Source organism: Pagrus pagrus (genome assembly GCF_965226575.1).
Source record: "Pagrus pagrus genome assembly, chromosome: 12".
Taxonomy (NCBI): domain Eukaryota; kingdom Metazoa; phylum Chordata; class Actinopteri; order Spariformes; family Sparidae; genus Pagrus; species Pagrus pagrus.
In genome coordinates, this window is record NC_140196.1 from 24203057 (window position 1) to 24226468 (window position 23412).

Sequence of the window (23412 nt, forward strand, 5' to 3'; positions counted from 1 at the left end):
ACCCTCTCTGTGTCTCCTGCGGTGGTCTTTTTATCGGATCAGTCTCAGGTCGTCGCCTCTGTCTCTCATGTGTTCCATCAAGGATGCACCCCTCAACACACACACACACACACACACACACACACACACACACACACACACACACACACACACACACACACACACACACACACACACACACACAACACACACACACACACAGCCTCTCCTTCTTCCACAAAAGGTGAAGGAGGAATGAAAGAAGAAATATAGAGATAAAGACAAAAAAAGAAGAAATACATTTAAGAAAGTAGAGACCGAATGACAAAAAAAATAAAATAAAACAAGAAGAGGAACACTCTCTTTCGGCTAAATTATATATTATAGGCACGTCTCTGTCTGTCTCTCTCCTAATTTGTCACTGAGATCCGATGCAGCTTGTTGACATGTGTAGGAGATGTCGGTGCTCATGCTGAGAGCTGTTTGTGTGTCTGGAAGAGTGTTTGCGGATGCTTGTGTGTTTGTGCTTGGAGCTCTCACAACCCCTCTTCCACCTCCCTTTTTATTGCAGACACACACACACACACACACATATACACACACAAACACAGCCTGCCAAGGTTTTGGGTATGTGGGTAAATCTTTTGGCAAAAGGGCTGCCAGCGTGGAGCTATGATGAATGCTGATGGCAAAGAGCATGGCCGGTCTCTGAACCAGTCACTCACACACACACACACACACACACACATACACAAACACTAATCAGATTCCCAGTGCGTGAGGGCCAAATGGCATCCTTCCACTGGTGAATGCTAATGTGACCAGTGGAGCTTGTGGGCTTGTGAAACAAGGATAGGGGGAGCCAGGAGAGATGATGACAAGAGAACATAGATGGGATTGTTTATTGGCGTGTGATGCTAGTGTGTAAAAATTTGCATTCTTGTACAAATTGCAGCAAGTTGTACTTTGGTTTTAATTTGTGGGCAAGAATTAGATTTGGCTGTGTGTGTGTGTCTCTTGCTGTATAGCTTTGTGCAGGTGTCTTGTTTGCAGGTTTAATTATTACAGTTGAGCTGTAGAAGAATCCTAGAATATGGTGGTATAAGTTTTTCAGATCGAATGTGAGATGTGAGATGAGTATTGGAAGTGTGACATTGTTCAAATCCTGCACACATGTGCTTTTAGACACTTTTTGGATACTATCGTGCAAGTATTTCTTATGAGCTGGAGGAAAATGCACAATGGAAAATTGTCCAAGTAGTGTGGTGTGTTCCTTCATTGTATCACACTAAAATATTGTACAACACATCATTTTCATATAATTACAAAAGCATTTTGGCAATGATTTTTGTTTGTCCTGGAAGAGACTTTCAGAACAAAATGAGGTTCGAGTGTTATGCAAATGTATTGTTTACAGTGTCAGCACATTATGCAACAAGCTCTGATGATTTCTCTTAATATGCTGTACAAGCCAATCTTACATACAGATGGGTGACAAATATGTATGTATGAAAGAAACAATTATTAAGGTGTTGTTCCTTTTCAAGCCTCCAAAATGTGTTTTGTCTCTATGGGTGTTCTACTGGGTTGAGATTAGGTAACTGTAACAATCATAGCACAAGATTCAAATCATTGTCGCACTGATCAAACCATTCTGTGATCCCTTGTGCCCTGTGCTGTTTCCACTCATTTATTCATGTTTTTTCCCAATCATTTGTCACCCATCTGTATGCGTAATGTGGTTCTAGTTTCCCTGAGTGCAATGTAGAACAGCTATGAATCTCTACTTACAGCGCTCAATGCGGTCCTCAGGGCTGGAGGAAGTCTCTCGATCAGACAGGAGGCCTGACACAGCGAAGATCTTCTTCCCACTGTCCTCCACTGCTTTCAAGGCGCTGCTGGGTGAGCCTCCAGGAGGGATCTGGGAACCGGTAAAGTCGTACTCTTTCCCCTCTGCATCAGAGTACCGCAGGTGGGGGGAAGCCTCTGCATCCAGGCAGCCTTTGAGGCGCTTGGCTGGGGTGAATGCAGACTGATACCCGCCTGGTGCCCCATCCCGATCTTCCGGAGGGGAAGCGAAAGGCCTGAAGGCGCCAACGCCGCTGTGATTCAGCATGCTGATTGGTGAGCAGTCTAGGTTAGGTGGGGCAAACTGATGATGGAGGTGGAGGAGGGATGGAGGAAAATCCCTGTTAGGGAATCCTGGTGGGACTGCACCTTGGCGGTGGTACATTGATGCAAACGTGTAAGAACCATTGTTGAATGGCAAATGGACGTCTTTCTCGACAGATACTGGAACGCCAAATGGACGTGGCTGCTGGCAGGGAATGGAGGCATCCCGAGAGGCTTCAGCAGTGGAAGCCAGGACCATGAGGGCTGGGGAGGCCAGGGGGTTGGGCAGGTAGGAGGAGCTCTCCATCTTGAAGGCTGCCCTGTGGAGGTCCATGGCTGGATGGAAGAAAGAGGTCGGAAGGATTTTAGGAGGAGGAGGAGATGATTCCTCCTTAATGAGATTTGAGACAATGTCCAAGACCCTTGGAAAAGGGTCTCAGAAAAGAGCCGTTTGGAAGATAGAAGAATATTCTTGAAGAAATTAAAGAGTGTCAGCCAACATCAGTTCAGGTTAGCTTGAATTTAGTTCATTTCTCTATAGTGGAACTAAAGTGAGTTAATCTTTCCACAGCCAATTCACCTTAGCTCAGTTCAGACCAGATCATTCCGTGCCTGGTAAGTGCCGTAGTGTATGTTCAGTCTTTCACAGACTTCACAGTTTGGACTACTTTAGTCCTAATGACAAATACAATAAATGGTCAAGATGAAGTTTTTCCTCCTGCGTAATAAGCAATAAATGCCTCCCTCTTGGAGAGTTTGATGGGTGTGTTGCCGAGGCGACTGATCCGGAGAGAGTGGACATCCGTAGGTCGTCAAAGCTGGTTCCTCATCTTCATGTGGCTGCCAAACTGGGAGGACACAAAACACAAGGATGAGTATCAAGTCATTTTCAGAGTGCTACAGTGATGTTTAGAATTCTTGCGGAGGCCATTTAGCCAATCGCAAGAAAAAAAAAATTAATGCTTAAAATATTCTAATGAAAAATGTAGTCTTTTTAGTCTCCACAGATGTCATGATGCATGAACAGCTGTCTCACCTGTTAACAACACTGCATTGTGGCCCCTTAACTGAGTTCTCCCCTAACAGACAAAATGTGATGGGTAAGGATTATTACACTTTCTTCGACATCAATTTATTAGATGATTTGTGGTAAGACGAGACCTGCCCTTTGACAGAGTTTCCCTTGAGATCCCTTGAGGTTTCTGCTGTTTTGAACAGCCCTGAAAAGATCTCATCTGTGCTGACACAGGTACTTAAAGCTCTTTTAATATCTATGATAAAAATTCAAATCCCTTTGCACACCCTTTCACATTTATCCTAGACCTCCTCATCTCTTCTTAATGATAGGTACTTTTAGAGACAAGAGGCGTGCTGCTTTCTCAATGGACAAAGATCAATGTCTTGCCCTCAATCTGTACGTAGAGGGAAGGCTGAGAGCTGAGTGGAACATTTTTAATAAAGGAGACGCTGGAAGCCAAGGCTTGATGTCAAAACCTTTGGGGACTGAGTGTTCTTAAGCGGCCACTGTTGTTGAAGCCACATATTCAGAACCTCTTGGGAAAAAGTGTCCTCAAGTTGACACTGTTGATCAAATCCTGTAAATCCCTGCCCTTTGACAAAAAGCCAAGAACTATTTCAAACCCCAAACTTCTCCCACTCCCCCCTCCCCCCTTTCCTCCTGCTCTTTAAAAAACTTCTCCAAACTGTTTCCACATCACATCTTTCCATTCCAATCTCTACAGCCCTCCACGTCTCATCTCTTTCCAAATGTCCCCTCCTTGTCCTCCATCCTGCTAATCTGTCCATCTCCTCCTCCTTCTCTTCCTCTTCTCTCCTAGTCATCTCCTCCTCTCATCTCCCTAGCACTATCTCTCCTCCCTCCCTCTTCCATCTCAGATCTCAGTCTAAGCCGCTTATTCCTACCATCTCCCAGGATCTTATTGGACCAGAACCACTTGTCTTAAGATAAGGACACACACACATTCACACATTTCAACCACACACACACATCTGATAAGAGGCTATGTGGCTCAATGTTCAGCTTGACACCCGACTCGCTGGGGCGAACACACTCCACACTCTTGCAGGCTATGCTACCCTCTTCTATCTCTCTATCTAACCACTTTTAATTTGCCAATTTTTACTATCTGTCCTCCCTTTCTTTTTACATCTCTCCTGTCAATCTCTTCTCCTCCCATCCCTCCATCTCTCCCTCCCTCCCCCATCTCTCTCGCTCTCCTCTCCCTTGGGTGATTCAGATGGGTGATATCATATCAGACCTCTCCATCTGCCATCCACGAGCCAGAGGAAATCTGACTGAGTGAATAAATTAGCTGTACTTGACCTCAGGACCCCACGGCATGCGTGGCAACAGACTAGAATCTTCCCTCCCGGGGATTAGATTGGAGCGTGCGATTGGCCGGTCGGAGCAACGCAGAGAGGCAGCCGATGAAACGACAAAATAACATTTCAGAGATTTTTATCCCCAAAGGGCAATTTGAAGGTGGCTGGCTTGTTAAGCATCCAATATGTTCAGATTATGAGCAGGTAAAGACGTGCTTGTCCTACATGAATGATTGTGGGATTTTGTGCATCTTTCTGGATTAAAAAGACATCAGATCTGCTTACATGCAAATATGTGATCATACCTAATTTTACCTGATTTTATTAAATCTGATAAAATCGTATGCCATTTTCTACGGTTAAAAAGCGTCATGTTATCGTAAAAGTCACCGCTGCCATCAAAATTCAACACCAATGTAACTTGAAAAGGTCAAACATGAAGTCATGTGGACACACACATAAACACACAACAAATACAAACTCACACAGTATCAAGTAGCGGCCCGGCCGGCCCTAGACGAGCTTCAAAGCTGCGTTGACTACCAGCCAACATCAAAGGAGAAACTCCCTGGGAAATGAAAGGAGAAAATCTTTTATAGCTATCAGCTGTCCACAACACTCATTCAAATCAATTTCCAAACCTGATCTCGGCCTTGGCACGCTCCCCCGCCTCCCACACACACAAAGATGCACACACACACCAACAACTGCCAGGAGGAAGGAGAGAGGAGAGCAGGGCCCAGAGACAGAGAGAGATGAGGAGATGTGAGATGTTTTACATTACCGCAAATGTACAGTAGACTAGTGTGGAGTGTTGAGAACGGCTTACGCTAACACGCCTCTGGTCTGGACAGATGCCACAGAGTCACATTACACGCCTCTCTTCCTCCACCACCTCCTCTTCTCACCCTCTCTTCCCTACCTACCGCAATACATCCTGGAAATAGCACCTTGAAAATGTAGCCATGACTAAACTTCTGCCTTTCTCTGTCTCTCAGTTTACTCCCTCTCCATCTCTCCCTCTCCCTCTGTCTTTCTCACTTTCTCGGCTGGTGTCCTCTCTCTGCTCGCGCTGTATATCAGATCACGCTTTCTCCTGTATAACCTCTAAAGTAGGAGTGTGTCTGAGGTGTTGATAGCAAGGTAATACACTGATAAGTACCGGGATATTTCAATTTTATTATCATTACCCAGCAGGCCGAGGGGCGGCAAGTGAAGGGCCGCCAACGTGAAGCAGCCAATCCAATAAGAGGACACTGGATATTCCCTTATAGGCCACAACAGGAGAGGAGAGGAGAGAAAATAAGAGTAGAGGATGCAAGAAGACAGGAGAGGTAAGGAAAGGAAAGGAAAGGAAAGGAAAGAGGGGTGATACAAGAGGACAGGAGATAAGAAAAGCAGAGCAAAGGAAACAAGAGGAAAGAAGAGAATAGGAGAAAAGAGTAAATAAGGAAAGGTACGACAAGGAAACAAGGACGAGGACAAGGTACGGAGAGGAAACAAGAGGCACTGACAAATGAGGAAACAAGGAGAGGAAATAAGGAAAGGAGAGGAGAGAAGAGGGTGTGATATCAGAGCAAAGGGTACAAATCCCATGTCCCTGGGTGATTGACACAAGCTGGCTGCCTTCTGGCCTGGTGGTCTTTTGTGCACATGTGAGCACACACACACCAGCACACACACACATGTATGTGATGAGGCCTCTAGAAAGTGATACTGAGGAGGCCTTCAGCTGTCTCCCTGCATTTAACTTTTGCTTTTGTATGGATGCTTTCACATTTTCAAAATATTATTCTCTCGTGTGTCATTTACGATAAATCCTAACTCGACTTGTAATATCACACTAACAGAAGTGTCATAATGCTGCTTAAAGTCAGCCATGTTTTTCACCTTATCTCTAAAACAACAATCATAATTCCAGATGACACACACCTATGCATATCATCAATACAAGTGCAATTACATCTAACGCACACATGCATAATGTCAGTCAGTGCCACTTACAATCCCATTTGCCACCGAGGGATACCACCCACACACTGCCTGACATCGGGTATATGCATTTTATAATAGAAAATGTCACAGGGGAACATTTACCACGCTGTCATAATTTGATTACAGTGTGCAAGAATGATACAGCTGTCGGCGCGATATTAAATACAAACAGCGAGGAGGGCTTTTCACGTCAAATCTGCACTTTAAGTGACAATGTTATACCAGTCGGCGAAATTGCGGTGTCAACAACAATGTGCTTTAACATCATTCTGAGGGGGGATTTCACTCAGGAAATATGAGCTGCTAAGAGGGGGGGCTACCAGAGAAGTCACAGATCCTGTGTAAAATAATTGGTAAATGTGGTCATACACATTATTATTGTTGGTTAAAAATAATGATAGAGTGTTATATGCCTGTTGGAGAGCTCAGAAACAAAATTCCAGGGGTTGGGGACATTTTGATGGTGGTATTATGGATACAAAATATCACTTTAGGATTCCAATGATGAGAATGATGATGGTTTCCAAATAAGGTTCCTACATAAAACTAGACTAAAATGATCGATTATCTTCCAGATGTGACAGTGGATGGGAGGATAGGAGGAAAGAAACATGAGTAGCTCTGAGTGTCAGGATCAGAAGAGTGAAAGGGAAAATGGAATCCAAATAACTACACTGGCGACAAAGAGCGCCTGTCTTATCGAAGCCTTCCTTTTTGTTGACTGGTCGGAATAAATATTTTTCTTGCATGGATGCTTTGAGTGTGTAACCAACGCTTTTGCTGTTCCAACACGCCGCTGAAACTTGTCAGGTCGAGTTTTCCAGTGTGTCTGCTGAGTTTTAGAGAGGAACGAAGAGGAATCCAATTTTTGTTATAAAAATGTCTTGTCGACTGTGACTGGTGTGTGTACGCACACGTCTGTGTGTGTGTGTGTGACTGCTGAGACTGTCGGGAAGCAAAGCAGCTGATGTTTTTTTTTTTTCTAATGGAGACAGAGTGAAAAGCAGTCAAAACCGCAGGCCTGTCTAAATGTGTGTGCGTGTGTGTGTGTGAGTACACACTTCCCGGTCCATGGGTATATTTAGAGATTGTTGACAAGCGTGAAAGTGCCACTCTTATATTTTATTACAAGACAGGCCAAGCGGTGTCATTCATCTCATCTGTCTCTGGTGAAAACACACACATAATCACAGACTGAACACACAGATCACGTAGAGACAATTTAGAGACTTTAAGAAGAATTTTTAAAAAAGCCACTGTTCAGCATATTATAACTTGATTGAAAAGAGCATTTGAATTATCTAAACACATGCTCCCATAATTGAATGTGATATTTAAGAAGGAGTGATCTGAGGTATGTAGTGAAAAAGAGAAAACAAAACTCTCCTGAGAACAAAATGTTCATGTTCACAGGCCTGAGACTGTAGTTAAAATTTACAGCCTCTGTAGTCTACCCTCAGCATCTGCCATCCTACTAGTCTGTACTTCTCCCTCACTGTTCTTCACCCTCCCCTGAAAGCTTGGCACATCTTATTTTAGGGTAATTACAGCACTGCATATTTTAAAAACTGTAAATATCAACCATATAAACATTTTATAAGAAACTATCAACTCCATGGACTACCATCAGAGCACTCATACAGGTGCCATATTTTTCAGCAGAAACAATAAATACCATTGGAAAAATATTTTACTGTGAAAAAATATGTTTTTAGTGCAGCCATTTTCATAGATGTAACACACTTATAATCATAGCGCTGCAACATGTTGCGACTTTCCAATGAACATTTTACAACTTAAAAATGCCTGAAATATGGCCTTGCTTTAAGTTTTGGGACATTTGTGGAAAATGCCATTAGTTGAGACCACAAAAGAGCATTTCTTGCTAATATGAAGGCACATGTTTTCACTGGACAGCTCGGTAACTCTCATGATCACTGCAGCTCACATGGATGACACAACTAAAACAGCACACTGCCATAAAGTAAAGACTTGGCCTTAAAGTGAATGAAAGTGAATGAAAATGAAGGAAAACACAAACGTATATAAAATGCTTGTTCTATTTTCCTAGATTGGTTTAGTCTGTGAAATGGAAAAAATGATATTTTGCAAACGCTGCAGTACAAACCAGACTATTCTAAATTGTTTCAGCAGCCAAAAGACAAAGAAAACAGTGCTATTTGAAACCCTGCTGTCAGATATTAAATATTTGCGTCATGACACACGCAGCGAGGGAAACAGAGAAAGTAAACTGCCTGTCTGTACCCTGTGTGTGTGTATGCACGTGTTATAACATAAAAAGCATGAGCTGAGCTGCACACAGGTCCACTCTGTATTCCAGACAGACTGCGGTGTTTGTGCATCAGTCGGTGTGTGTGTGTGTGTGTGTGTGTGTGTGTGTGTGTATCTGCATGTGTGTTTGCTGATGTCCGAAGCAACAGTCGATACTATTGAAATCTACTCATTCATGTCTGGCCATGAGGCAAAGCTCAAATGTCCTTGTGAATAAGAATCACAGCCATCTATCTCGCCCGTCTCCCTCTCATATTATTTGTCCTTGTCTTTCCTTTCAGCTGTAAAACCCTAATTTTGTTTCCGAATGCCTTTCAAATATCCAATCTCATGTTTCTTTCTTCTTTTCTTTCTTCTCCTTTTTATTTTTTTTATTTTCGCCCCGCTCTGATATGAAATCTGTAACCAGGTTATTCGCCTCAGTCAGCAGCTGCTGCAGTTAACAGGAGATACATGCATCAGCAGTGGAAAAAAATATTACAGTAGGATTTAATAATATACAGACACACACATCATCCCGAGGTGGATAATGACACTTGGGCAATATTCAGCAACAAAATCAATAAGGATTGGACAAGCTTGTGCAAGTGAACACACAAGCTTTGTGCAGCAGTCAACTGATAACAAATATATTTTGGATAATGTGTTTCTTAACAGAAAATACTTACGACTAATTTGTGTTCTTGAATGCAGTAAAAAAAAAAAAAAGAGGGACAATGTTTTAGTCATTCTTCTCTCCTAGACTCTCTCTGTGATATTCATGCAATACTCCTGAAAAAAAGGCAAGAGGATTTACTTTTCAAATAAGCCTTTGTGATTTCAGAGACCGAGTCATGGCCGGCAGACAAAAATCATTCTGGAAGTGGGCCCTGACCTGTGGCAGGGATTTCTATTCATGGCAGCACCAGCGAGGCCCAGTTCAGCGGGGCCAGCTAATTCCTGGTACAGACCAGGCTAAATGGGAAAAGCACACCATTCCATTGCTCATAGATTACTATCCAAAGAGCTTATTTTTGGATCATTGGTAAACCAAATCTCAGCATCTATTTTCCTTTTTTGTTTCCGTGAAATGATGCTAAACAGACTTCCTTTGACGTGTCTGGCTGCTGTCAGGTGCAGCAGTGTTGGCCTGTATTCTAGACACGGACATTTCTTTGTCATTTTAAAGCATTTTGAGCAGTTTAACTAATTAGAGAAGTCCAAAAAATAACAATTAAACAATTTAATTAACTATAAATTTATGCTGCAATGGAATCTGTGACAAGCTTTAACACAGAGCTTAACAGAAGCTAGAAAATACATATACTCAAAAAGCTGACAACCTGCTCTCACGCCTCATATTTATCTCTTTCCGTTGAGGTCGTAATACTTTTAACTTTTGGCTTTTCAGAGACGAGGCACGCACTCGCAAAAACCTTCTTATCCTGACGGCTGACACCGGTGTCTCTTCACTGACCGACAGGTGACAGAGCTCAGAGCTCGCTGTCTGTCCCGCAGCAGTGTGACTGAGTGTGTGTGTGTGGTACTGGCCGCCCTGCTATGACTCTTTATTGCTGTGCTGTGCCGGCGTGTACAACAGCAGCCACTAATCTAGCTGGCTGGCAGGCAGACAGGCGGCTGGCTGGCCGGTTTGTACTACAGGGCTGCATGCAAGTGCAAGCCAATTAGTTCAAGTTTAACAAGGAAAAACTGCTGCCAGGTACGCTGTTTTCAATCCCAGATCTTGCTGTAATAATCCTCTATTGCAGAGTTAATAATGATAACGAGAACAATGGGAAAAATGTTTGATGCCTGCTGGGAAATGATGTGCTCTGCTCTGCATGGAAGCCAGAGGTCAAAGATACAGAAGGATGCTCAACCAACAACCAAATCTTGAACTTATCAAAAGGCTGCCAAGCATACACAGTGATCCCAAACTGCGTGTGTGTGCACATGCACATGCACATGTTCCTGCAGGTATTTCAGCAATGCTTGTATCGGTCTCGCTTGCCCGGATGGCCGGCCGGCTGCACACAGAGAAATGATAAGTAGGCTACACAAATACTGCCTGTCTGCAATCGATGGACGCAAATGCACCAACAGTGTCTTCAGGGGAGGTGTGCGAAGAAGGGAGGGGGTGAATATTAGCTTATTTTCCAAGCAGGGAGCTTGTGATACGGCTCTGGGTGTAATTGACGAATGGTTGGTGGGGGGAAACCTGAGAGAGATATGATGTGGCGGGGAGGGGGCAAAGGTGGGGGTGGAGGGGGAGGATATAGACACAGAGAGAAAGAGACACGGAGCAATATGGAGAATAGAAAGTATCTGACATCCGACACAACTCCTCTCCCCCCATTAGGCTAATTCTTTGACTTTCTCTTGTTGCCGATAGCGTCTCCAAGTGATATTTCCCCCTATAACGGCATTACCAGAGGCTGCCTTCTCCAATGCAATCAAACCATTAAACACAGAGCTGCACCCCCTACATGGAGTGATTTCCTTCCAATAGAAAATGACTGGACATGAGCTACTCCCCTTTCCTGTCATCAATAAAAGGAATCATTGGGTCGGCATGCATATTCGCAGGCAGAAGATAAACTGCAGGTCGGCAGCAGAGATCTTATTTGCTCAGTTTGCTCAAAAATAATCATCCCATTATTATCAAAACCAAGCTTTCCAAAGCAGAATATTTACATTTGCATATATTTTCTAAAATATGACAAGAGGAGATGCTTTATATGATTTAATCCTGCTTCTGCAGACAGCAAAATATGGACAAATCTCACTCATTCACATTTAAATGACTTTCATTAATCAAACAATAAAATGAAACCTGTTTAAAACGCCTGTTCTCCAAAAAAAAAAAAGAAAAAGAAAAAAACTGCCAATAACTTCAACACAATGCACTTTCAATATTAGACGAGAAAGTGGCGGTGTGTGACAAATGCAAATACAAACTTTCCAACACGCAATATTGGACAAATCAATCATAATCGCCCCAAAACACAATCTGCGTTGCGGACAGGCTGCAATTTCCAGCGAGGAAAAAACATTTGGTTGGTTTGATAAGCGAGACAGCCGCACAATATCCATCCATTAAATGATTGCATCCGGCTCTTCGCACTTAATTATGGTGATTATAAGCGCGATAACAAGACAACAATAACACAAAGTTTTAGGATGCAGACCGCGCACTGACGCATTTCCTCTCCGAGGGGGCCCGCTCTCGTGTCTGCGTGTTCAAACACTTGTTATTTACCGGCGACGCGTTTATTTCAATTACCTTCTGCATGTCAAATTAGCTCTCGTATGTAGTGTTTATTAGCACGACAAAAAAAATAATAATAATAATAAAACACACGCGCGGAGAGGGTGGAGGAGGAGGAGGAGGGGAGGAGATGAAGAAGAGAAGGGGAGGAGGGATGGAGGGAGGCTGAAGGAGTGGAGAAGGAGTTGCTTCTGCTTTTAATAAAGAATGAGGAATTAGTGCATATTGATAGGACTTAATAGACCGAGGGGGGTCATCAAACTAGTCGCGACTGAGCGATCCGCGGTTAATTTACTATCAGTGTCATGTTATGGGAGAGAGGAGGAGAGGGGGGCGAGGTGTTAATGCGCGCGTCGTGACGCATTAATATTCCCAAATATGAGAAGTGGACCTTTTTTTTTTTTTTTTAGGTGAGAATACAAACAGAAAGGCCTGGATACACACGGATTCACGGCATATTTGTTCCGGGTGGTTGTTCACACGGAGAAAATATGTCGGAGGGGAGAACATGTGGGAGGAGGTGAGCCAACAAAAGTTACATCCGCTTCTTTCTTTTAAATTCTCCCTCTGAGAGGCGGCGGGAGGCAAAACTATGAGCAGCGTAGATCAGCAATCAGAGAAACAAAGAGTCAGTTTCCGCTTTCAATCCTCTCATAAAAACATCCACGTGGTGAAGGTGATTTTGACGCTACTTCATGATTATCTGCGTCGCGATAAAAGTGATGCTTAACTGGCTTTTCCTGATAATTAAGCAGGTGGAAGGATTTTTGTTTTTTTTTGTTTCGCTTCTTCGGATCCAAATTAAAATAAACTTCTCTCCCCGCGGCCATCGATCCACAGGAGAGGTGTGAAATGGACATTAATTTTAGTTCACTTCTCGCTGCGCAAAGGAGGAGAGCAGGAGAGATCAATGGCGAGCAATAACAGCTGACTGCTGAGAGAGAGGGGGAGAGAGGGGGGAGGAGGGGGGGAGGATCGAAAACGCTGACAAATAAATCATCTTTTGCTACTTTTCCTCCGACCTCGACACTTTTTTTTCCTCCTCTTTGCGCCTGCAGACTATTCCTCTGGGAAGGGCGGAAAGAGGCTGGAAGATGAGGCCTAAATGAATAACTTAGAAAAATAAACCGGAGCACAGATATTCTGAGACTTGGAATTAAAAACCGAGGCTATTATATTTATTTTTGGTTGAGAAAACAAATCCGCGCGGGCCCGTGTTTTCCTGTTTTATTCAAACAATAATTTCCGTCTGAAAACAGGCGTCATTATGAGATGATTTATGTGCGTGTGTAATCCCAAAGCTCAGAGGCACACCTCTGAATTAATACCAAAGAGATGGCAACTGCACATAAAGACTGACACATTAAAACACACACAAGTGAAAAATCTAAAATCTGACTTTCATAGGAACACATCTATTAAAACATGATCAGGCTTTTCGTGGCGCCTTCAAATGTGGACGAGAAATCAAAATGAATAGAAAACAAGACGGCGGCCTGTAAATCACCGAGGTCTGAAAACTGAAGCGGAAAATGACAGAATGATACAGAAAGTGACAGGGTGGCGCATCACTGCGGGTGGCAGCAGTGCACAGTGAGAAGCACGTTTAAATAGATGGAAAATTAAATTGTGTGTGTGGGAAATGAATGCAGCTTTAATTGTTCTTAATTAAATATGGCTTTTTAGGAAACGCCGGCTTATTTAAATGATGGTTTAAAACGCATTTAACCCTTCATATGAAGCAGTGTAACTGAAATCAATCGCTGTGAATGTCTCGTTAACATGTCATTAAAACATTAGAGTTAAACAGTGATTTGGATGCGTTTTATAAAACCGCCTTCCTGCGTTAAAAGTGGGAAAAACCATCAAATAAATCCCTTAAATAATCCTCAAAATCATTCATTAAATGGATGAATTTAAGGGTAACTACAATATAAAGGGAAACTGATTGTGTTGCCTTTAATAGCGAAACAATGTCCCATATACGGAAAAAAAATCCAAGTGCTCACTTTTCTTTATCAGTTTTTTTTTTTGTGTTAATGACAAATATGCTACGAAATAAAACTTCCCCACGCAACGGAGACAAAGTGGACTACAACCCATCATGTATCTGCTGCGCGTGATGCCATTTCAACATGCTGAAAATAAACTGTTTGTGTAAAAACCTCTCCTTCACTATTTTCCACGTTTATAAGCTCATTATTGCTCACTAATGTGGTAGGTTGGAAAAGACAAGGGGCTCGGCTGTCCGTTAGAAGTCAGGGCTGGTTGATCTGACAATCAATAAAATCAATGTGGAAGGATTCATCACGCTGGATGTGAATGTGGAGTTTCTGATTTTTGAGGAACTATAATTCAATCTTCACAGCGCGGTGAGTTCAATGACCCGCCTCGGGCGCACCTCCGCTCCAAACGTGTGTTTTTACGCGCTATTTATTGCTGGCAGTGAGAGGACTTTTTAACTTGGAAATTACTACTAATAGCCCTGCTGCATTTTTCCCACACTACTAATTTTATTATTCTCTGCTCGGAGTGTTGCGGCTTTGTGCGGAGCTGCGCGCGGATCCGGGCGCGACTGCTCACTTGTTTGCTTCAGTGAGGTCCCTCTTTTTTAAAAAGGGCATGGATGTGATTAAGTCTAAGCGGCAGCTCAAGAAAAGAAATGAAGGACTGAGAACACATTAGTGAAAAATATCTACCGACTATAAAAAAAAGAGCAGAAGTTGTGAGTGCAGAGAAACTGAGAGAAATAAAATAAAGGCAGTCTCATCTACAGTTGTCATCGTCTGAGCCCGTCAAACTGAATAAAAACTGGAATATAAGGAATTAAAAAACTAAAAGCAAATAAAATCTCACTCACTGCCTCCACAGTACAAAGATTATAAGGAGGAAAAGCACAAAAAATAGAAATTAAAACACTCTCCTGCTTTAATAAAGGCGAGAGAGCTGTTTGCCAAAATAACAAAAATCAAACCTGAGTTGTGTTAAAGATCATAATCTCGACTTCATAATGAGACACGGCAGACTGCCGACAGTTCTAATGAAAAGTGAACGTTGCATCCGGTAACACCGCCGCGGCAGCAGCAGCAGCAGCAGCAGCAGCAGCCGCGTCCTGGCGCTCGGGGAGAGCCGACTTTGGCTCACTGTGCTCGGCCATGAAGCTGGAAGGCCCCCGGGACTTCCTCTGTCTGGGCGCTGCTTATTTAAGGGGAGGATGTAAATTATAGTGGCTCCCTAGTTAACAGGTGTTTCCCAACTGTGTGTAGGCCTGTGTGTGCTTGTGCGTGTGCACGTGCACGCGTATGCTACGCAGCGAGTTGCTTTCTTTTTGAATTCAAGCCTTCTGTTTGTCTTTGAGGACCTGAGGATAATTTGTTGCGCATTTAAGAGAAGTTGTATTCACGCACGCCGGTAGAGGAAGGCTTTACTCCAGACATGTTCTCTTTTGTGTTCTAGTTCAGCTTTGGTTTCTTTTGTATAATATTTTGATAATTGTGTTTTTAATTTAATTGCTACAATCACATTTTGTTGATTAAAAATAAAAGTTTAAAATCAGAAATTAAAACACAAATTCCTCTATGAAGACTGGTTATCCTGTTTTTACAGGATGGTTTGTTGTCCATAATTTCTTTACATTTCTATGTTAGTGTTTCATTAAAATCAGCATCATCAGAGGTTTTATTGGGTCCCAAATAACGGGACCAACATGCGGCAGTTCGCCCTCATCATCATGAGCTCCAGTGCCCCAAAGCAGCAGTAACTTTCACTGAACAGCAGCGACAGAATGATTCAGTGAACTCTAAGCACTGCTGCTTTCATGTGAACAACTTCAACTCAACTTTTTAAATAAATATACCCAGTGCAGGCCTGCTGACCGACGCTCGTTATTGAGGATCTCACGGGTACTGATGAGAAAAGATCTCTGCAGCTCTGCGGGAATAATGAAGAGTCCAGCTTCTTTGGCACAGTTTGATTGTGTTTTTAATTCCTTTGCTGAGATGTTGGAGAATAATTCAAGGCTCCAATCACTAATCCTGAGATGAGACAACCAGCCTTCTTCAAGAGCCCTGACTAAATCAGTATTCAGAGCAGTAAAAAGTGGAAACATTGGTCGCGCTGTGTGGCCGTGCAGGACACTTGTAATGTCCTCCCGTGTGCTGATGGTAATGTATGCGTAAGGACACGCGCACGATCCTGAAACAAGTGTTTTCAAGAAGCCACCTTCGCGTTTGGGAACCACGCGCGTGCACACACGCACGGACAAGAACACTTCTAAACGTATACACTCTCACGCGCACACGCGTACAAGTCCGTGTCCAAACGGAGACAGTCCGTGCCGTGACTTTTTCTTTCCTTATATATTTTTTCCTTTGCGCGTGAAACCGCCGCCGCGCACAGCGACGAAAGCGCACAAACCCGGAGAAAGTTTACTGAAACGACTCGAGATCCGCTTCCAAAACAGAGAGAAGCGGCGGGACGCGAAAAAGGCGTGGAAGCACAAACTGTATGAGCTTCAAACCCGACAACAACAACAAAAAGACAGTCGGTGTTACTCACCTCGCCGTGGCAGAATCCGCTTCTCCTGCAGACGACTCCTCGGTTCCCGGCTTCTTCTTTTTTTTTATCCTCACAACAAACGGAAAACTTTTTTCTGCGGAGTGGGAATATCAGTAGCACTGGCCCTTCTGGCTCCTGCGCAGCAGCGGCGGAGATAACGGGAGGCGCTTTGTGGAAGCAAAAGTAGTTAACACCTCCCTGTTAGGTTACCAAAGCGCAGCCGGAGAGGAGGACAGAGAGAGCGAGGGAGAGAGAGAGAGGCTGACTTTCCACAAACACACTGTAAAGTGGGTATCAATAGCGCAATCGCGCGTGCAGCCCCTCCGCTGAAACACCGAGAGGGACGATCAGTGAGAGCAGAGAGGAGTGAAGCCGGTGAGGGAGCGCAGGATCGCAGAGACGGTGGCAGGCAGTGGTGGTGGTGTGAGGGGAAGGGGGGGTGGTGGGGGTCTCAACAGCGACGTGTGTGAGGCTTGAGCTGGGCTGCGCGAGGCTGAGCTGGGAGTGTGGGGGTGGATGGGGAGGACGGTGGAGGGGGGAGGGGGGAGGGAGGGGTGTCCAGAGCGCTCCGAGGTGCAGTGCTGCCGCGCAGCGCTCAGTGACTGACTGACAGACACACAGACACACCGCCGCGCTGCCGCTTCTTGGTTAAAACACACTTTTATTTCATTATCATCACTTGTTAGTTATTTCAGTGTGCGCTTGTTATCCTCTCTGGACATCACACTGCCCACAAACAGCGGACCGCTTCTCTCTTTCCTGAGAAGAATCTGGATCACTTTGTTTTCTCTCCAGTGGGAGATCAGGGGACCGGACATCGTTAATATCCTACAGGCCCTGTTTGTGTCTATTTGTGTATTTACTTAATATAGCAGATGAAATCTACTGTTACAATAATTCTGCCGAGACAAAGTCAGTTCTACCAACATCCTGCTTTCATCCTCTAGCTCCACAAAATAAGCAGTAATTAGTGGGGAAATAAAGAATCAAAGGCTGAATGTAGTTTTTAAATTTCTGGGGAGTGTGTTGGTCCGTGTGCGTGTGTGGACGGCCCCCCTCGCCGCCTCTCCCCTCGGTCTGCTGTTTCGTTCCCCTGGGTGATTTCCACTGCGCTTTGTGCGCAAAGTGAATGAATTATCCCCCTCCTCTCCCTTTCGCTCTCCCTCTCTCTCCTCGCTTTCACCCGCTGGAGAGACTGCTCGCCATACAGCCAATGAAGTCCACCTCTTAACAAAAAGAGGTGGACTACAGACACTCTTATAAAGTGCGCACTAGAGACTGAAGTTAGAGAGACAGAGGGAAGCTCACCGCACACCCGCCGCTGTGTGGGAACGTCCCAGCATCGATAAAACCAAAAGCTTCAGCGACATTTAAATATCAAGTGTGAAGGGTACACTGTGGTTAAAGTCCTGCACTGATACTTCCAAAAACCAGTGCGCCATTTAATGCGTATTATTCGCCAAACTCAGTTCTCAGTTCGGTCTCGGATAATTTTGTAGACATGATCCCAAGCATCTAAGATTTTAATTCATTATTCTATTGATTTTAGTGGATTCTTTGTCTCAGTTTGGACTTCATTGGGCTAAATTCACGACTGTGTAAAACACATTTCTATAACCACCACCACAGCGCTGACAGCTCAGTGCATGCACCCAGTCTTTCAGATTCAGTTTGTCTGTTCAGTGTCATCATGGTAAAGTAACGACGCACAGCTCATTTCTGGTACACACACGTCTAAAGTGGAGTTTTACCTCTAATAATGTGCCCTGGAGTGTTACACCTGAAATGTCTCTGATTCTGTGGACAGTTACAGGCCCAATATTTTGAGAAGTTTGAGCATTGGACAAAGTAAAGTGTGTAATGTGTGTGTTTAGTGGGCGGTGCGTGTGTCACACTGGGGGAAACAGAGAGAGACAGGAGCAGAGAAGCCTCTTGTCCCCTGTCTTCCTCGCCACTACACCCCCCTGGTGGCCACATGTGGAACTGATCAATATGCTAAGAGCTTTGGGCCAACTTTTCTCCTCTGTTGTAACTTATTTTGGGTCAGTAACTGAAAGAAAATAAGTGGTGCTGTAGTGGAAAAAATGTGCTTTCATGCTTTGACTCAAGCTGGATGCTGAGAGAACATAAGCCTGGTGGGAAAACTGACCTAAAGTGAGTCCTACAATAAAACTAATATGGACTTATATAAACATGACTTTTTTTTCATGAGAAAATATTCAGGTCCAGCTAATCAGAACATGTGAAGTAAAAATTAATGGCTACATTGGCTGCATGAGTTGCAGATGTCCACCTAATAGCATTTTACTGTGGACAGGACTCTTGGTGGGAATAAACAGGTATTTGTAGATCTACATGACTTTTGACCAGTACGATTAAAGTATGGATGATTTTCATGAGAAAGAAAACAAGATATGAGGACTCATGACACAGAGGAATAATACAATACACAAAGAAACCATCGAAAAGCTTCAAAATAAATTAAAAGCCCTGAAAAGACTCTTCACATGCTCTTTAGACAGCACATTCTGTAAAGGTCAAGGAGGACTCTAAAAACAGTTAACATCTTTTGTATGTTCAGATAAAAATGTTAAACCCTGGCTGGTGAGAAGGGGCGATGCGTGATATAAAATCTTTTCTCAGTCACAATTAAAATCACAAAACGTTGCTTCGGTCAAATGAGCCTGAAATAAGCTATTTGAGGTCCAGAATGAGTTCAAGTTAACATAGTAAACACAATAGCCTTCTGATGTTGAGCCCATCTAATATCTCCCGCCCACAGTTCATCATACAAGATGTGTGATGGGTTTCTAATGGAACTCACGCTTTGATCTGGTCTCACTCTATATTGTACCAATGTTTTAGGTGACAAAAGCGTGGGAAAAGTGAAGAGGGTTGTGTGTGTGTGTGTGTGTGTGTGTGTGTGTGTGTGTGTGTGTGTGTGTGTGTGTGCTGGGTGGTCTCCATACACATGAGGAGCAGTAGCAGTGCCATTAGTGGTGTGTTGTCTTGCTAATAGGCTCAGTTTGGAGTCAATGGGCTGACTGAGGAAGAGGACCATCCATGTATTAGATCTCTCTCCATTCAAAGTCTAATGCCACCCTTTAGTCCAACCCCTCTGATGTTTTTAAATGCTGCCTCTGTGTGTACTGACTAGGAAGCACTTTGATAGCACTTGTTTCACTGCTGAGGCATCTGCACTGCTGCTTTCCCCTACTCTAGAGAAAAGACATTCCCCCTGCAGAGGTGGGAGGGATACTATAGATGTGCTTAAAGGCTTGTAAGACGTATGGAATATTTAATGGACAGGTTCACCCAAATAGTAAATAATACTCCCTAACCTCTAGTGGTATGTAGCTAGGGCTATGTGTGGTATGTAGAAGATTTAAATTTTACTTGCCTTGAGCCATCTGCCTCCACACCACCACACTGATGGATAAGAATGGGATTCGGTTTGTGGTGCACAATCTATTGAAAGAATATATTTCAACAGGACCAGGTCTGTAGAATAGTGTCTTTGGATATGGTTTATGCCTCACTTTGAACAGGTTTCATTGGAACTACTTTGTGTTGACACTTTTCTGTGGATTATCTAAATATATTAACCAACCCGATCTCATTAATCTGAGTGCAAACAACACGATTGAAAACTTTCAAACTGAGTGTAGTGCATTCACCAAAGTCCAATTTTGCAGGTAGATTATATGCCAATCATTCAAACTAACTTATGTGGAGATCTGATCCATAGACAGGTGACCTACGTCATCGTGGTAACAAAAATAAACACGTGTTGGTTGCAGTTTGGTTAGATTTGGAAAAAAATGTCATTATGAACGTGACTGAAGTTAAATGTGTTACGTCCGTCAGTGTTGAACTTTGGTTTCACAAGGGACACAAACAACGTTCTCCTGGGTGAAAGCCCTCTGTTTGTTTGATCCATCTATCAACCCCAAGCTCCACCCTGCCTGCATGTTTTCACTCTTGGCCTTCATGCTGCTTTCTACGTTGAACATGCCATATCAGAAAAAAACAAAACAACAACAGAAAGGCAAACTCGTCTACTGGCAATGGGAAAGGTGTCAATCACCTATTTTTAGCCGGTTTCCTTGTGTTTAAGAGACCTGCATTTACACACTGATTTTGGTGTAAAAATGGTATGAGTAATTCTAAGTTCCTGAATGCAAGAAATGTCTGAAAAGCCATCTTCTCCTGCACTCAGAACTCCCCTCGCACAAGTGTACAACATTGCGTGTCATCTGAACCAGGTTAACATCAGGGCTTATTCTGTTTTTCAGCAGATTTCTTCTCATCCATCAGAAGTGAGTCATGTCCTTGTGTTATGAAACCCCTGACATCTCCTCTGAAATGACAGAGTGATAATGAAAAGCCAAGCTGACAGCAGAGGGCCGGGGCTGCCCTCTCGCTGCCTGCTTTCACCTCAGCTTGGCCGGGTTTATCCTTAAATTGAATTCCACTTTTTCAAAACTCTAAACTCTCAGGGCTGGACTGAGGCGAGTAAAGTGGAAAGGGTGTGACAAGCTGTGGCTTTCTGCTTTGTTTATGTTGCTTGTCGGCTTGGCTATTGGGCATCATCTTTAAACGGTTAAATGTAGCAATCAGGAGGGGAAAAAGGTGCTAGTTGTAAGGACAATTTCAGTATTTTTTAGCTGGTCGCTGTACATACAGCTAAAGATAAAGGTCTCCTAGCAGGAACTCCATGCCTATTTTATGGCTTGAACCTGTAATCCTTTGATATTTTAAGGCAGCTCAAACTTGACCCTGCCTACCACCCAGTGACTAAAGTAATACCCTGTTAGGTCCTTTACACCACGTGGGACTTAATTCCTTAAACAAACCATGTTTGAGTGTGATTTACAGCTAATCTGGACAGGCGACGGTCATTTCTATCTTTCCTTTAATAATTTACGATTGTTGGAATTTATAGCAGCGGCTCCCCAGCCGTGCATGCCGCCAAATCCATATGTCTGTAATATAATGAGATTTTAGCGCAGCGAGATTATAAATTATGGTGTGATTTGTTCTCTCGCTGTTTTGTCAGGGCATAGCCTTTTGAGTGTGTGTGTGTGTGTGTGTGTGTGTAGCTTGGGGACATGGCTGGCATTTGGCTGCCACGACGCTCTAATTGCTGACGTACACACAGATAGATGGGACCTGATGGTTGGTGTCGCCACTGGAGGGAGGGATGAGAGAGGAGAAAGAGGAGAAGTGAGGGACAAAAGGGGAGGAGAGGGGAGGATGAGGAGAAGGAAGAGGAATAGCTGACTGGAGGAGATGAGGAGGGGAGGATGAGGAGAAAGAGGGCATCGATGGATGGATGGAGAGACAAGTGAGGAGAAGAGATATTGTCTTGTGGCGGGAGACGCAGCTGCCAGCAGCTACATGGCCGGGCGGTTAACCACAGTGAGGGAGCCACATTTAGAGAAAGGAAAGCAGAGAGACAGAGAGAGGAGGGACACAGACTCAGCCACATTCATCTCGCTCTCAGATCCGTTGCTCCAGGGAGCTGTTGGAAAATGAAGAATTACATGGCCCTGATCAGATTACATTACAGAACAAGTGATTACATGCATTTGACTCTTGTACAAAAGAACAAAAAAATGAAGGGAGGGAAAGGAAACATACATGATCTGATTAATTATGTAATTATGTGGTATTTGTTCTGGCTATGATACATGGGCAACATTCTGAGGGAAGGTACATGGGTAATTTCATCAATGCTTCAGCGCTTGACATGGGAACCTGTTTTAATATAAATGTTGATTTTGGGCCAGTCGTCACTTACAGACTTGACTGCTACTTAAAAATATTCTCTGTCATTAGATTTGGTTTGCATGAAGAAAGGAGAGGAAACAAAACATGATGCCTGATGAATAAATAAATCTGTAGAAAACAGAAACAATGCTGAAAATTCATCTTTCTAATATGTAAATTGTTGAGTTAAGATGCATATAAAAATAGATCCCCTAATGACTTTTGTGAGATATGAAAAAAGCTTGATTATAACTGTTATATCCCGTTGTTATTTATTAAGGCCGGGCTCACACTACAGGAGTATCAGGCTGATTTAACCCTGACAATTGGAGGAGAAATCTGGGCTGAGAGTTTGGTAGTCCCGGAGGTCGGCCCAGATTATCTGGTAATGCGAGTGGTGTACAGATCTTAAAATCGCGTCTTAAAACCTCCCAAAATGCTTCAAGGCTCATCAGGAGCCCTGCTAAATATCAAATGTGCTGGATATCGAGGATTCAAAATTTCAACGACCGTAATTCTCATTACGGCAGTACTTTCACAGTGGCCAATGAGAGAGATATCCCAGAGCAGTTGATGGTGTTGTCAAGCAAAAGTTAACAACCCTAGCCCATCAGGCTACATTAATTAGCATACTACTGTTTATAGATAATAAAACCAGCTGTCACCCCCGTTTTTTCTCACTGCAAAGCATTAATGTTGCTCCACACGTCTTTACTTGTTAACATTTGAGAGGTCAGGTCAGGTGCTCCATTGCTCCCTCTGGCTCTGGCTCTGGCTCGATAATCTTTATAATATCCTGTAGTGTGTGATGCTCCACTATTTTAAAGTCTTGTAGTGATCAGAGACAAAAAATCTGTGATGTACATCTTGAAACCTGTTTTACCCTTGGCAGATTGCTCCACTTGTTAGCATTTTTATGTTTAGTGGTAATGAGCCAAATCTACAATGTCTGTGGATGGCTTCTATACAACAGGTCCTCATACCTAAATGTGGAATAGGTCGTTTGCCAATGACTCCCTAAACAACATCTATGAACACTCGAGAGTACCAATGACAGGTGTACTGGACAAACACGTGGTTAATGTTGTCATACAGTTGCAGTTTGTTTACGTCAT

The 23412-nt window shown here is 43.5% G+C and overlaps 1 protein-coding gene across 7 annotated transcripts in view; it reads right to left on the bottom strand.

Annotated features, from left to right (window-relative positions):
* Positions 1-23412, bottom strand: part of rnf220a (ring finger protein 220a) — a 303417-nt gene that overhangs the window by 150904 nt on the left and 129101 nt on the right. For 6 of the 7 annotated variants that reach the window (XM_084368123.1, XM_084368122.1, XM_084368121.1 and 3 more), the window contains exons 3-4: positions 4920-5002; positions 1771-2939 (exon numbers count right to left, since the gene is read on the bottom strand). In XM_084368123.1, the coding sequence (XP_084224249.1) occupies positions 1771-2425 (655 nt within the window). In that variant the 5' untranslated portion in view covers positions 2426-2939; positions 4920-5002. Of the gene's footprint in view, positions 1-1770; positions 2940-4919; positions 5003-16525; positions 16917-23412 lie in introns of those variants that run through there. The other variant, XM_084368117.1, reaches the window with a different exon arrangement.